The 15,841-nt window shown below is 46.8% G+C and overlaps 1 protein-coding gene across 3 annotated transcripts; it reads right to left on the bottom strand.

The window, feature by feature from the left end:
- Positions 1-438: 438 nt before the first annotated feature.
- On the bottom strand, positions 439-15,834 carry OSER1 (oxidative stress responsive serine rich 1). Of its 3 annotated transcripts, XM_019484561.1 has the most exons (5): positions 15,752-15,834; positions 14,253-14,402; positions 10,091-10,206; positions 1,897-2,013; positions 439-1,229 (listed from the first exon to the last, which is right to left on the bottom strand). In XM_019484561.1, the coding sequence occupies exons 3-5, from the start codon at positions 10,198-10,200 to the stop codon at positions 560-562; spliced, it is 897 nt and encodes a 298-aa protein (XP_019340106.1). In that variant the 5' UTR covers positions 10,201-10,206; positions 14,253-14,402; positions 15,752-15,834; the 3' UTR covers positions 439-559. The 3 variants fall into 3 exon arrangements, with proteins under 3 accessions (XP_019340106.1, XP_014465178.1, XP_019340107.1); XM_014609692.2 differs by lacking the exon at positions 14,253-14,402 and having other exon boundaries at positions 15,752-15,831; XM_019484562.1 differs by lacking the exons at positions 14,253-14,402; positions 15,752-15,834 and adding an exon at positions 12,148-12,250.
- Between the last annotated feature and the right edge of the window lie 7 nt (positions 15,835-15,841).

Below are 15,841 nucleotides of genomic sequence, written 5' to 3' on the forward strand. Positions count from 1 at the left end.
GTTGCCCCCCTCCAAAAACACAAATGCAGGTATCCACAGTGGCTAGAGCAAGAGGTAGAAAGAGGATGAAGAAGAGTGGGATAGAAGCTCTACATTTAAAATGCTCTTGTAATCTGGCGAGACAGGATGGACCAGCCTACCAGCAAGACCCTGCTCTTGAGTCCACCACAGACTGAGTTGCAACCCAGTGTAAAAAAGACTTCAGGTGAGAAACTGCATCAGACTTCTCAAATGGAGAAGCTTGATCACATAGGGTTCTCTGCAGTAAATCCCAACTGCTTTTTTCTTCTTTAAAATATTATCTTTAATTACCACACAGCTTCCCAAATTCACCATACCTTAAGCAAATATGGGAGGACATTCCCTAACCAAACTCACTGGGGTCTAAATCGTATCATTTTGAAATTAAGTTGTCTCATGTCAATAACACAAGTTAGCTGAGATGCTAAGAAGTGTTTTTATTGCAAGCACAGTGAGCAGAGAGTGAGTTGCTTATGTGGAGAGTGACCAATGGTCGATTTCAACCAAAACCCCCTTCAGTATTAAATGCCCATTGCAGTCAGGTATACATCATCTCTGCCATGTGAGACATTTTCTTTGGAATATACAAGTAATATTCCAAGTATCCTGAAAGATCTTCAATAGTCACATCATCCACATAGGCCCTGGCTTGCTCAGAGCAAGATCGTGGAGAGCTTGAAGGAGTTCGGGATGCCAAAGGCTGAGAGTGGTCCTCAGTGACTGTTCTTCTCTCAGGTGGCAGTGGGAGAGTGTTCTGCAAGCCGGAGAATTTGTACACTTCCATGTCTTGCCACCGCCTACACTGGCAGATCTTGTCCATGCACGCACATGGCTTGCTCATGCTTTGCTTGGACACAGCCTGAAAGTCAGAAAGATCTGTGGTCTTTAAACTTGCTTTGACTGTTAGAGAAATGGCAGCAGGAGAATTATTCAATTTGTTTTCTGGCACTTGCTCTGTAACAAAAGCCACCAAAGACTCGGTACCAACTCCTTTGAGGCCAGCATCATTGACATGAGGATTGGATTGTTCCTTTATACAGAATTCCTTTGCTTTGTCCAGAGGGTCAGCTGGGCTCTTGCATACTAACTGGCTGCATGTGGAAGGTGGTTTGGTACTGCAGTGAATAAACTTAGGAGGAAGAATTGGAGACTTGGAACGCCTGCGGCGCTGGGTTCTCACTGCTCCTCTTGAAGGTTTCCTCATAGACCTAACAGTAGAAAATACACAAGGGAGTTTTATTCAGTTGCCAGTTGCAAGTACTCTTCCACTTCTGTGAATTAGGACAGGCTGCTAAATGAATGAATGAATAGGATTTTTTAAGAGGGAATGTAGGAGGTAAAAAGGGTACTTAGGAAAAGTTGTCTTTCATGCTAGCACAGGAGCAGCACAGAAATAATAGCAAATCAAGAATGGGAGAAGGATAAACTAATACTGTAGCTATCATTTGAAAATGTAAAGCATGAAGTACACACAAAACATTAGAGGAAACAGAGGCAGGAGACTCAGAGACAGAACATAGATGTAGACAGGATGCTGAGTGATTATGTAATGGCATTCATGGTTTAAAGTGACACATACTACAATAGCAGCTTATTGGATACATGTATACTTCATTTCTCAACCCAGATGTGGCTGAAGTGCTTAGAGCTTCACACACAACAGAGAAATATTTCACTTGAATTTTGTAGTTTTAGAAACAATATTAGTTGTTGCTGGGCAAGGAAATCCAGTAATTTAAAAAGAGAAATGGAAAAAGGCAAAACATTTTGCAAACAAATGTGCTGAGGATCCTAAATCAGCAACAGAATCAGGTACTAGATTTCAGCCCAGTGTGTTCACATTTCCAAGTCTTGTCAATCACAGGTTGCTCTTACCCATGCCAAGTTTCTTTAGAGGCACACGTGGTCTTGGGTTTGCTTTCATCAGTAGTTGTTCTAACCAATGCTCTTGTACTTGTCCCTTCACCCTTCACAGAAAGGGCAGCAATAGAGCTGAAAGAGAATGTATAATAGTCCCATGAATTAATGCAAAAAATGAGAAAAAAGAACATATGTCAAAGTACACTGGAGAAGTTTTGAATCTCCTTTCCCAAAACTTGCTCATTTTATGTAAACAGTACTGCCTGAAGCAAACTGCTTGCAGAGGATCTCTTAGAAGTCATTCTTTCAACCCTCCTTGACCACTGAACCATTAAAACAGGGAAAATACAAGTGTTCTAAGTCTTAATAGGTTAACATTCTGTGGTGAACATACATAAATTAAATAATCAAATACTTGTACCATTGTTCTGTAGTAACATTTGTACTGTAGTAACATTTTCCCCTCTCACGCATCTTTTCACTACTCAAGCCACATAATGTTCAATAGGGGTGTGCGAAGCGGGCCCTATTCGATTCGGATTTGGCCCAAATCAGGGACAGCGATTTGATTTGTTGATTCAGATCACTGTCCCTGATTCGATTCAGCTGAATCTGAAGATTTGATGCTGATTCAGAGAATCAGCGATTTGCACATAGACACAGCTTTAAATGTTTTTTCTACATACCTCAAGGTACCAGCATAGCTTGTGAATGCTGCGATGCTGGGGTGCATGGAGTGTCCCACAGAAGTGGGGGTGGGGCCCTCCACGTGCTTGGCGGCGAACCCAGAAGTGGACCGGAAATACTTCTGGTCCACTTTCAAGTCCACTGGAGGATGCGTTGAGGGCCCCCCTGGCTCAGCAATTGGCCACAGGGGGACCCTGGGTGTCCCCCCTGACCCAGGAGGGGCGCCGCACGCTCCCTGGCAGACCTGGAAGTGAGCTGGAAGTGCTTCTGGGTCTGCTGCCGAGCATGCTGGGGATCCCCCCACACTTCTGTGGGACACTCCATGCACCCCAGCATTGCAGCGCTGATGAGTTGCCTGCTACCTAGAGGTATGTAGAAAAAACATTTAAAGCCATGTCTGTCCAAATCATTGAATCTTTATGAATCAATTCAGAGATATTAAAGCAGGGGCAGACAATTATTTTGGGTGGAGGGCTGCTTACTGAGTTTTGTCAAGCCATCTAGGGCCACATGACAGGGAGCCAGGGGCAGAAAAATATTAATTTATTTATCTGCCCCGGCAGATCCTATCTTCTATCCTATCTTCTCAGGATAGAATGGCCTGACAGGCCGCATCTGGCCTGTGGGCCGCATTTTGCCCACCCCTGGATTAAAGGGTTCTTTGGTTCGATTTGGAGATTTGGCCACTGAATCAAATCAGGGACTAAAGCTTTGCACAGTCCTAATGTTCAAGTTCTTCAGAAAACAGAACATGATTTTTCCACTTGCTCTGTAAAGTACATAGCACCCATTCTGGCACTGTAAAATTAATATAAAATAATATTCTAGTAGTTGCAGTTTGCATGGGTTGCTAAATAAAGCTGTTACAAACTGAAAACCAGAAATGAGATTTCCAGCTTAGTATGGATAGGGAAAACATTAAAGATACAATAGGGAATAGTCTACATGAGTTTTTAAGGACTTTTACCATGGCTAAATTCTATACTGCAGCTGTACAAAACCCAAGTGTTACAAGTTAAGCACAGCCAAATACTCTATAACAATGCTCTGGTATAGAGGGATTGAAGACATATTACAAATACTGAAAGGAAGAGGGTTTTAAGAGAATCCAGCTTTTTTCCCCCTAAAGCTTTTGTTCTGGTCTAGCTGGGGACCAGGACATCTAGATAGATTAACCATAACACTGCATTTACCAATCAATGATTGTTTTCTGATTTCGCTATTAAATGAGGAAAGCTCATCCATTTTTACACTGATGATTTTTTTTTTTGGTAAGTACAGAGGATACCAAAGCACTTTGGCACATGGGGGCTCACCCATCAGCAGTAAAATACAGCTGTTTTTTCGACTAATGAACAATGGTACAAGTATTTTAGAAGTCCAAAGTGCCAGGTAGGGGGGGAAGGCAGGAGGGGAGCAACTAAGATTGGTTAGTACCTCTGGACTAATACAACTATGCCTTTACTGCCTCTGGTCCTTAATGCAGAAGGGTAAACCAAATGTTGAGAAATACTCCCCATAAGTCTTGAGTGTGGATGTGAAATATAGGATGGGGAAGACAAAAGAAGGGGGTGTGAGGGAGGGAGAGCTTGTTCCTTTGTCTTTTCTTGCAATTTCCACTGATATTGCACAAAATCTGAGCTGAACAAATCTGATTATATAGAAAAAAACCCAGCCTGAGTAAAGAGGGGAAGGTGGGGAAAATGGATTCTATGGATGATGAAAAGGAACAAATTTGCTGGTATAGATAGAGGTGAAAACTGGACTTGGGAGAAGTGGGGGGGGTATGGAAAGGTTTTCTATGCAGGTTTCTTTGAAGTGTGATTAAATACTAAACACATCATTCTCTCACTTACTGAAAATTGATTTAAAAAAGTAACTGAAGTGGCTGCTGTTTGGCATCTAGCTTTTAACCACAACTACTATAATTTTCCCAGAGAAACCGACTCTGAAGAAAATGCCTCTTTTTCAGATGGACAGATAAAAAAGCCAGTCTTTCCTTTACATAAACAAAACATATTTATAGCTAAGGAATATTTAACTAGAAATACAGTACTAGTGTCTGTGTCCAGGAAGAGAACCAACTACAAGAAACTCTTTGCAGCATTACAAGCATAGCCAAAGGAGCTACGGAGTTATAGCATATTACAGTCTCAGGGCCCTGGAAGATTTACTTAGCTCTCAGACCCACATTTTCAAAGTTGAACACACTTAACAATTACTACTATTGTGTACACAGTTACTCAGCAGATATGTGCAAATTAGACTTGCAAATTTGAAAGTTTAGGCCCATGTCTGCAATCTCCTGGGAAGTCCCTTTGTTCTGAAAAAGTCAGGTTGGGAAAGTGTGTGCACACTTTCACCAGCTCAAGAAACCTTTTGTGTACACCCTTCCATAAAAAACAGCAGAGAAGAGAGACACGGCTGGGAACACCAAGGGGAGCGTGATGTGCAGTCTATTAGTGGTATAACATGAAGAAAATCAGTCATTCCTTAGTTAAACGCAGCAAAGAGCTGGGGTTGAGTTGCAGTTTAAAGACAAGAAGATAAAATGTCACAGTAAAGCAGAAGGGTTAGAGGACAGACCTTGGGCAGTCAGTGGGGTATCAGTAGAGGTGCACCAATACATTGGTCCAATATTGGATCGGCACCAATATAAAGAAAATGGGCTGTATTAGAAATTGGCCCAATCTGGCTGATACATAAATGGCCTGTGCATGCGCGCAGCTGCAGCACAGCACATAGGTGGTGAGGAGCACAGCCTAGCTACATGCAGCTGGTAAGTCTGTTATGGTAGAAGGGGAAGGTGCGTGGGGGGCGGGAGAAACAGATCAAGACCCCCACGATGAGTGGGACTGGGGCAGGCACTGCCCAGCCGGTGTAGGGTGGGCGTGGGATGGAGGCATGACTTGTCGGGGCGGGGGGGGGGGGGGGAGGAGGAAGGCATTGGGCGGGAGGAAGAGGGAGGAGTGTGCCCCCTGGATCTGCGCGGGGCAGGCTGCAGCTGTGCGCTGGGGCCAGGACTGTGCCAGGTTCTTCATAGCAGGGGCTGGGCCAAGTTGTGCTCCCAGTGCTGGCACTGGGAGTGGAGGCTGGGGAGGGGGGCTACAACAAATTTTGGGGTGGCTGCAGCCACCTCCCTGTAGCCCCCTCCCAGTGCCACCACCGCCCACCCCAAGCCCAGCCCAGCCCCTCCTCCTCCTCACCCCTAGCAGCAGCCTGCCCAGTGCAGATCCAGGGCGCACATGCACACCCCACCCCCGTGCAGTAGCGGGAGCTGCCCCACCCTCCCCATGCCCCCTGGAGAAGCAGTGGCTCCATCCCATGCCCAGCCCCGGCTGGGTAACGCCTGCCCCAGTCCCACTCGCTCCCTCACCTTGGGGACCTTGATCTGATTCCCCCGTGCCCCTTCTCTCTCCACTCCCCTTCCACCACAACAGACTTACCAGCTGCATGCAGCTCTCCATTCTATATCAGAAGTCAGACTGGTATTGGCTGATATGCCTCCTTAAAACCTGGCTATTGGTATTGGCCCCAAAAGTCTATATTGGTGCACCCCTAGGCATCAGTAAAGCTTAACCAGAAGAAAAAAAAGCTCAGCCAATAGGATCCGTGCTCAGTCTGTTTTCAGGAGGAGATTACATAACATCAGGCTAAAATGTTCAGCTCACTTGACAAACAAGACAGCTCTGAGCTACTGCCATGACATGAGACTAATAGGAATTTATGATACAATAACCTCATTTCCCTTAGTCACAAGTATGATTCATTCCTTCCACTCCAGTGTTCATCACAGCTCTGTTCCCTACAGTTTTTCAGTATCCAATCTACCGATCATCTTTGCACTTTGGTTTCATTAGATGGGACTTTTGTGGAAAGTCCAAGTACTATTCAGTCATGTTTTCACCAAGACCGAGTTACGGCTATTCCAAGCTTACCAAAATGGTCTTATCCTTTGCTATTTTAGGCTTCTCCTAACACACACAATATAAAATTGCTAGACACATTTTACTACACTCCAACATTAGAAGACTCTGTGAAAATTAGTTTGAACAATATTTTACTCTTAAGTACTTTAAAATGAAGACAAAGCACATATTTCTACACAGAGAATAAAATGAGCATAGAGAACAGAAATGAGTCAGAGAAGGGAATACACGGAATCAGTGTTACAGTCAGGATGACAATTCAGATTGGAAGTATTTTACCTGAAAATCACCACGTTCTAAGAATCTTTACTTTCAGGTCTCATTAGTTATTTGCCAAGCACTTGAAGTTATAAGCTTTGAAACATTTCATCATACTGAAGAGAGCTGTAACAACTTCCAATTTTTAATCTATTAATTTGTTACAGCAAATATAGATATTGTTGAAATAAAACTGCTCAACATGTGCAGTATGTTCATTTGCTCACTGTGTTTCCATGAATTAAGGCAGGATACTACAAATCTATCCAAAACCCTCCATTTTAAGACAGCTGTATTAGTCCAGAGGGTATTCTATGCTGAGTCTTGATACACTGGTTTCAGTTACCCAATGAATCATTTTGCACTATATTGTTTATGCTGGGGGAGGCAAATTTCTGTAAAGTGGAATTCAGTCCATACCCCCTTGTCCTAGGTGAGAGCCAGTGGTTATTTAAGAGAGGCAAATATACTAGAATTATAGGGAATTATCAAGAAACAGAGACCACTCAATTGAAGGCTGTGTGAGAGAAAAAACCATCCTTGCTCTGAAGAACCATATCAGAAAAGGTAAAGCATTCTAAAGAGAGGGTCCTGGGCAGAGGAAGTAGGATGTCAGATTTTTATTGATCCCAGTAAACTGTACTGATACAGGACTGAAAGGCTCTGGGAGGCTTCCTGACTCACCTAACCAGCTTGAAACCAACTAAAGCCTTGTCTACTCCTTTATTTCAATCAGCAGTGCAAACACACAGCTTGCACAGATGCTCTGCAGCATTATTTACACAAGGGTAGATCAGTCTGTTTTCAATAAGTGTAGCTTGTGTTAGCACGTTACACTACATTGGTGTAAGCCAGGGGTCGGCAACTCCCAGCATGCATGCCGAGCATGGCACACGAGGCCATTTTCCTCGGCACGCATTGGGGCCTGGGAGGTAGCAATTATTTGCAGTCTCCTGGCTTCAGCAGGCCCCAGCTCTGGGTAGCTCAGGGGTGGGCAAAATACAGCCCTTGGGGCAGATAGGCCATCCATGTGGCCTGTGGGGCCCCTAAAAAAAACTTAGAAAATTAATATTTATCTGTCTTTGGTTCCTGCCAAAAATTACAGGAACCAGGAGCATTAGGACCCAGGGGAAGCCCGGCAGGCTCCCACAACAGCAGGGCCTGCCCAGCCCCACCCCCCCAGCCAGAAGCCCTAGCAGGGGCTTCTGGCCTGGGACCAAGTAGCTCCTCAGCTGCACCAGTGCCGGAACCTCAGGTAAAAGGGGGGGGGGGAGGAAGGAACCTGGGGAAAAGTGGCCCCTCCCCTGCCACATGGCTGGTGCTCCCTGCTGCGGCTGCTTGCAGCCCGCACGGGGCTGTCCTGAGCAGGCACAGGCAGCCTCATGCGGGCTGTGAGCAACTACAGTGCAGGGTGCAGGACACGGGATGGGGAAGGGGCCACTTTTCCCACGCTTAGCACGAGCTTGTAACCTGCCCCCGCAGCCAGCCTGGGCCCCACACGGGCTCCAGGCTCACCTGTCAGGACTGCGCCACAGTGGCAGCAGCTGTGGCCCCCCCACTTGCCGTGCCAGGCAGTGTTTGCTGCTGCTGCCCGCCTGGAGCTCGCGTGCTGGGCAGCCCAGAGGTGGCGGTGGCAAATGCTGCTCAGCGTAGCAAGTGCGGGGGCCGCAGCTGCTACCGCTGCGGAGCAGCCCCAACGGGCAAGCCCAGAGCTGGCACAGGGCCCAGGCTGGCAGCGGGGACGGGTTACAACCTGGTGCTGAGCATGGGAAAAGCGGCCCCTCCCTTGCCCCATGCCCAGCACCGTACGCTGCAGCTGCTTGCAGCCCACATAGGGCTGCCTGTGCCTGCTCAGGACAGTCCAGCATGGACTGACAGCAGCTGCAGCAGGGAGCGCCGGCCATGGGGTGGGGAAGGGGCCATTTTTCCCCTGCACTCAGCACCAGCTCGTTCCCTGCCACAGAGCAGGGGGTTGGGCTGCATGCTGCCCCCCGCCTTTACCACAGGGCTGGGGGGGGGGGGGGGTGGTACTGGGACTGAGCGGGTACACAGGGCTCCCTGCTGCCTTTCCACACTTCCCCTGGAGGTGGGGGCAGCAGCAAGGGGCACAACTCTGCACTGCTGCCTACACTGCTCCCATGCACACAGGGGAAATGTGGCCAGGCAGCGGGGAGCTGGGAGCAGGCAGCTTTCTGCAACCTGCACTGTGCCGGGTTCCAACGCTGCTTTGCAGAAGCGGTGAGGGCAGCACAGCAGGAAGCATTGCCGGTATGTGCTGCCTCGCCGGGGCTGGGATGCAGCTGGGGCCAGGGCAGAGAGGCAGCAGATGTTTACAACTGGCCCAGGTTCTGGGTAGCTGCTGAGAGGTACAGAACCCAGGCTGGGGGGCAGGGGCTTTGGGTGGGGAGCAAGGGGTAGCAAGGCTGGGGGGAAGAGGGCACAAGCAGGGCATCCTGCCATGTACCCCCTGCCCTCATTTTGTTTTTCTGACATGCCAGCACTCCAGCACCTTCCAAGGTAGGCATTTTGGGGGAGTTCTGGCACTCTGGCCAAAAAACACTGCCTACCCCTGGTGTAAGCTATCTGCAACAGGGGCTCACACTGGAAGGCTGGACAGCTGTAACAGAAGGTGAAATCTAGAGCTGACCAGGCTTGAGTAAAGTTTGGATACAAAGGTCAATCAAGTAGTAGAGGGGTGTCGCATTAAAAACTGAAGGCGAAAACTCCTTTTGCTCTAGTAGAGCATTAGGTAGTGCAGTAAATACCATTTTACGGATCTTACAGGTAACAAGAAGTCCTATGCACAACACCTTCCATTTCAATGTGTTCTGTTCAAAACAAAGGTTTGCAAATACTGCCCCAGAGAGCAGAGTACCGTGGCGGTTTTCCCATGTCACCATAACAAGAGCCCCAGTATTGACATGAAAAATAAATCACTCATTTCTAGGAATGAGATAGGAATCCACCACCATGAGTGGCTGCATAACTGGCACTGCCAGTATAGACTAATTACAGTGCTAGTAGTCCAGTGATGTGGACATGCCTTCTGGCAACTGGAGGCAAACCAGTCACTTCACATGAGAAGCCAAATGCTAGAGCTCTTGATCACTGGTAGCCCAGCTGTTATTGCATTAAAAACATAGGTACAAAGTATACCATTCTCTAAACCATGAAAACCTGCTGAAAAATAACCCTCCCCCCAATTTCAGATTGTCAAACTAGACTTAAGGATTGTACTACAAAATCATTCAGCATCTACCTCAGCTCATCCGGAATTTATTTATAGAGTAGTTCTCCAGCAGTCCAGCCCCATTAGCACTCTGCTGTATACTAACCTTGCTGTATCAACTCTTAGCTTTTTAAAAGCTGTCTGCAGACTTTCCTCTTCTCCATCCTTGGCTTCTGTTTTCATCATCAGGATGCCCAATTGTTGACAAGTTACCATATAATGCTGAAAGCAGAGAAATCATGTAAGAAGAAAACCCACAAAAACCAGAGGCAAGCAGTACACTGAAACAAAGGTTGAAATGATTGTCCAGAAACAACATAACTTACTAGAAGTAAACCCAGTTATAAAACTGCACGTAGAAAGCACAAATCATTGTAAAAAAAAACAGCTGCAAGCAAATTCAGGAAGAATTATGAAATACTTAAAAATGGAAGGGTCATTGCTGCCTCTGGACATATACACTACATCTCTACTGGGGACTCTCCTGGCATAACTATGGCAGCAGCAACCCTGTAATGTAGAGGAGCCCTATACCAGTCACCTTTTTGCAGGCCACTGGTAAACCATGGCTTAAGAACTGTTCTAGTGTCACTTTTGCTGCCTTTTCCTGTCAAGGTGATAATGTAGTGATAATAGCAAGCCAGGTCCCAGTATTAGTAAGTTCTACCAGATGTTCTGTCCAAATTTTTCCCCGTTTTCAACTGAACATTGTTACACCACAGTATTTCAGAGTAACTATCCGTTATTAGCATTTTACCCCCCAAACTAGTTATCCCATGCCCCTTCTGCAATTACCTGTCCCCAGTTAGATATAAATAAGTGTTAAGAACAAGCCTGTGTGTTTAGTTTGAATGCAATACATGAAAACAAACAAATAAAAAACCTCCAAAAAACTTGTTTTAAATTAATTTTGAAATTGCAACAACTTCACTAGTGCTTAAATGTTCTAATACATAGCTATTATTTAAACACTTTACAGTGATGATGAGTCTTCCTCACATTTTAATGAGACAAGGCTATTAATTTTTAATTATATGCAGATTCAGAGTAAGGACACCAACTCTGTCTTCATCAATAGCAGTTACAGGGGCTGAATTATTTTCTGTCTTTGTAGTGAAACAATTTACATTCTGGTGTTTACATTCTTCCAAACAGAAGTACTTTCAGTGTGTTGTTGCTTCCAGCTAACCAATGTAGAACCCATATTTTCTTTAGTTGGGTTAATTCATTCAAGGTTGAGAAAATGATAGAGGTGCACCGATACATTGGTCTGATATTGGATTCATACAGATACAAAGAAAACTGGCTGCATCAAATATCGGCCCGATGGAGCCGATAATTTGGCCGATAAATGCCCGTGCTGTGCGAAGCCACAGCACAGCACTCAGGCAGCAAGGAGCAGAGCCGGCAGCATGGAGAGCTGCCTCCAGCTGGTCAGTCCAGTGTGGTGGAAGGAGAGGGGGGAGGGGGCAGATCCACGCCCCCCACGGTGAGGGAGGGGGCAGGCACTGCCTAGGCATGGTGTGGGGTCCAGAGCCACAGCTCGTGGGGAGGAGGAGGGAAAGGGAGGCAGCTTCCACTGCTGCTCGCACCCCAGGAGGGCACAGGGGGGCATCTACCCCCCGGATCTGCATGAGGTGGGCTGTAGCTAGGCTCTTCTCAGCAGGGACTGGGCTTGGAGCAGGCACCAGCAACCCTGGGAGGATGCTGCATCCACCCCAAACTTCACTGCTGCTCTGCTCCCAGTGCCGCTATCACCAGCCACCTGGCACAGCCCCAGATGGAGGAGGGGCACTGAGCCAGGACTGCAGCTGGCAGTGGCTGTGCTGGGAGCAGAACGGTGGTAAAATCTGGGGAGGATCCACCATCCTCCCAGTGCCACTGGCACCCACTCCAAGCTGAGTCCCTGCCGAGAAGAGCCTCATGCAGCCCTGGCCCCAGCCTGCCCTGCCTCACACAGATCCGGGCACCCCCTCCCCCATGCCCTCCCAGGGTACAAACAGCAGCAGGAGCCGCCTCCACTTCCCCACAAACTGCGGCTCTGCTCCCCACCCCGCCACCTGGGCAGCGCCTGCCCCCGCCCCATCCCTCACCATGGAGGGCATTGATTGCTCCTCCATCCCCCTTTACCTCCCCCCTCCCCTTCCACCACACCAGACTTACCAGCTGGAGGCAGGTGTATCAGAAATCGGATCAGTATCAGGCAATATGTCTCTTTAAATATCGGGCATAGGTATCAGCCCCCAAAATCTCTATTGGTGCACCCCTAGAAAATGATTAAGAACTATAAAAGCAAAAGAAATTCTCACTCCCTGTTCTCTTCCATCTACAAATAAAAATCACAAGGGAGAATATAACAGGAGGGAAAATTCAGAGGATATGTCATGGGTATCTTGATTAGTATTTTAAAAATCCTAAGCAGCTACCTTCACCTCTAGGAGCCTAAGTATCTTTAACAATCTGGGGAACGGTAATCTGACGCTAACTGGGCGTGTCTACATGTGCTGTTAATGCTATATAAAGGTTTAATGCACAGTAAAATACTGCACAAGAAGACTTCCCTGAGAGCAAATCTGCTCCCAGCAGGAGCAGCCTGGTACAGAGCTGCTTACTCTGCAGCAGCTAGGGGGAGCTCCAGGCTCCCCTAGGATGCTAGCCCAGGGGCTGGCAAGGAGCATGGGGCCAAGAAAGCTGTCAGCTGCAGCAGCAGCTGTCTTGCTGCCCCGTACACATCAGGAAGGATCCTGATGTGCAGGGGGGACCAGGAGACCATTACTGTTGCAGAGCTCTCCAGCCCCCTGCACATGGGTACAAGCCCAGTGCCCAGCAGGGCTTCCCCATGCAGCTGGGGGCTGGCCAGGAACTGTCCCTTCTGGGGCAGCTCCCAGATAGCTCCAGGCTGCGCAGGATTTCCCCCCACAGCCCAGAGCTGGCTGGCAGCAGGACAGTTCCCGGCCAGCACCTAACCCTAACCCCCCCCCCCCCCCCCCATACACACACACACAGCCTAAAGCTGGGAGCTGCGGGGGTGGGCAGAGCTACCCCATCCCAGCCCTAGTGCTAGGGCTGACCAGGAGCAAATTTGCAGTAGCTAACTGCAGTAGACTACTTTACTGCATAGTAAATGGTGTGCATGTGTAGATGGTGACACTTTAGTAGATTAGTCTGTTGTGCAGTAAAGCATCTCATATAGACATACTCTCTATTTACTGACTAATTTACCCTTTATTTACCTAGTACATCAATTTACTTTAAATAAAAATAAGTTAACAAGCTTTCCCCCTTACATATGCAACTTTTTATTTAATAAACATTTAAAACTGTTTCTATGCATTTTAATTAAATTCCAATTTCCAGCCAAATGCCTCTAGACATACTAAACAAAAAAAAGTTTAGCAATTGAGGGATGAATCATTCACTATTTTCTAATACAATAATATACAAAACCTGGGAACTTACCTAAATATTTTTCAAGCTATTTAAGCATTTAAATAAACATATATGGAAACAATGTATCCTTCTTCTTGGCAAAAAAAGAAATACCAAATTTTGTTTAGTTTAAAAACATTTGGTTTGATAACCGTGCCAAGAAAATGAAACCCTCCTTCAGAATCTAGAGTAGCACAAATGTATAACTAGATTACAATAAACTATAAATGGTTTCTTGTTTGCTGATTTAAGTCATAATTAAAATGTACTCTGCCACTAGCCCTACTTGGACATTAACATTTACAACCTCCCAGTCTTTTTAATCATGTTTACTGCCCCTTTACCTTCTGCCAATTCATCAGTATTACTTGTAAGTGGTTGCAAAAACTGAATCCATTATAGTTCTACTAATTTAAACAAACGTTAATATTTAATATTTAGTGTTTAAATTGGAGTACTCATACGCAAGGGTGATTACATTTATAGTCTTTTAAATCTAAAACCTCCATATATTCATGTGCTTACACATAGCTGTCCTATCACCCAAGTCCCTATGATGCTGCTTTTTGGCTAGGATGAATTAGACGCTGCATGATTACTAAGTCACTAGGAGGATAGATACTGAACATCTATTATCATGAAGGCTCAGTAATAAGAAGTATTAACTCTTATTCAACAGTATCCATTAATTTAATTGCAAATATGTTAACTGAAATAATTCCAAGTCATTTATAGTCTTGAAAAGGCAGCAGGTTTCAGTAAGAGAGACTTCTAACAAATGATGAGACATTTACAAAACCAAAAACGAAAACAAAAAACTACAAGATATAATCTGCTACCTAATAGTCACTTCTCCATGGCCTCCCACATCTCTCAGCTGATGTTTCTGCTACTTGCTCTAGGATGACTTCACATTCAAGCAGCCAGATGGTGTCACGATGAGAGAAGGGTGTGCGTGTCATAATGTATTTGATATATGTTTTATGTTACTGAGACAGGAAGCAAGTAAATGTAAGAGAGACTGATACAAGACTAGTCACTGCAGTATTTATCTGAGTCGACAAGCAGGAAAAAAAATGAAACAGCCTGGTTTACAATACCCTCTTGCTCGGATGCTGGTTAAGACTTGGATTTATTATTCATGCAAATTTAGTACATGGCAGCACCACCTCACCAAAATTATTCTTTTTTGACACAAACAGAAAGTGTTCTTAATGACATTGTGCACTTCCTTGAACCTGAAGCTCTGTCCATGAGTGTCATGGAAGCCTTGACCTCAACAAGGAAATAGATGATTTTTATTTTTTTTTTAAGATACCTTAAACAACACAGCTCCCATGTGTAGGGCCACGCTGTGTAGTTCAAGATCTCTCAGGGGAAGGCTTTTAATCTCAATTCCAAGGGGGATGGCTTTTAATGCCATGACACTTTTGGATCAAGTGGACCATTTACACAGCAGGATCTGATCACACGGACGCTATTCACTGGCACAGGTAGGACTACGCAGAGGGACATCACCCAGTGAATTCATTCATGTAAATTTTACGATGAATTCACCTTGTCAAAGTCCTTCCAGCACCAAACTAGTACAGAAGGGAAACAAGGAGTTATTATTTGCTCTCTCTCACAAGACAAGAACTAGGAGTCAAAGTGAAACGAGCAGAGGGTCAGTTTAAAACTAACACAAGGAGATTCTCTCACTAGCGGGTCAGTACCATGGGGAACTTGCCACCACCACAGGCTGAGCAGCTTCAAAAAGGGGCCGAACACCCTTGGAGGAAAGGGGCATTAGTAGCCACTGAGCAGGGGAGCGAGAGGCAAAGCCTCCGAGCTCAACCCTCCTCAACCAGCGGTTCCCAAACTCTGACAGACTGCGCACCACTAATTTAAAACGATGCAACCTTAATTTTTTGTCATATAAAGTAATTATAATAATAATTTAAAAAAACTGTTAACACGCACCACTGACAGGTTGTCGGCGCATCACAGATTGGGAACCACTGTCCTACACCTTACATACCGGAGGCTGCAAAGGTGAGAGGGCCAGAGGGGCAAACCCAGGCGGCTCTCAAAGCCCCGCAACGCAGGGGGCAGGGCCAGACAGTCAGCGACAATTCCCACGCGAGCACGGAAGGACCCTGGGACACCCCCCACGACAACTGGGGAAGCCGCGGGCCTTCGTCCCCGCCGCCCGGCCCCACGAGCCCCGCTTTGCGATTCGCAGAGGCCGGGGCCTGTCGCCGCACCACCCCCGCCCGGGCCCCGAAGCCGCCGCCACTGAGAAGAGGGCGAGGGCGCTTCCTCCCCGGCCCCTGCCCCGCCCCAGCACCGCACTCACCGCGCCCGGCCTAGCCCTGCGGCCGCCGCCGCCGCCGTTGTGAGGAAGCCCCGCCCCCGAGGGCAGGAAGCGACGGCAACCGGGACGGTC

This window comes from Alligator mississippiensis, chromosome 9 (assembly GCF_030867095.1).
Source record: "Alligator mississippiensis isolate rAllMis1 chromosome 9, rAllMis1, whole genome shotgun sequence".
Taxonomy (NCBI): domain Eukaryota; kingdom Metazoa; phylum Chordata; order Crocodylia; family Alligatoridae; genus Alligator; species Alligator mississippiensis.

Bases quoted from the DNA above. Each gene is read 5' to 3' on its own strand.
- OSER1 (XM_019484561.1), bottom strand. From the start codon at position 10,200: ATGGTAACTTGTCAACAATTGGGCATCCTGATGATGAAAACAGAAGCC. The intron at 2,014-10,090 runs GTTAGTATACAG...ATTCTCTTTCAG, and splicing joins CTAAGAGTTGATACAGCAAG to CTCTATTGCTGCCCTTTCTG. The intron at 1,230-1,896 runs GTAAGAGCAACC...TTCTACTGTTAG, and splicing joins TCTAAAGAAACTTGGCATGG to GTCTATGAGGAAACCTTCAA.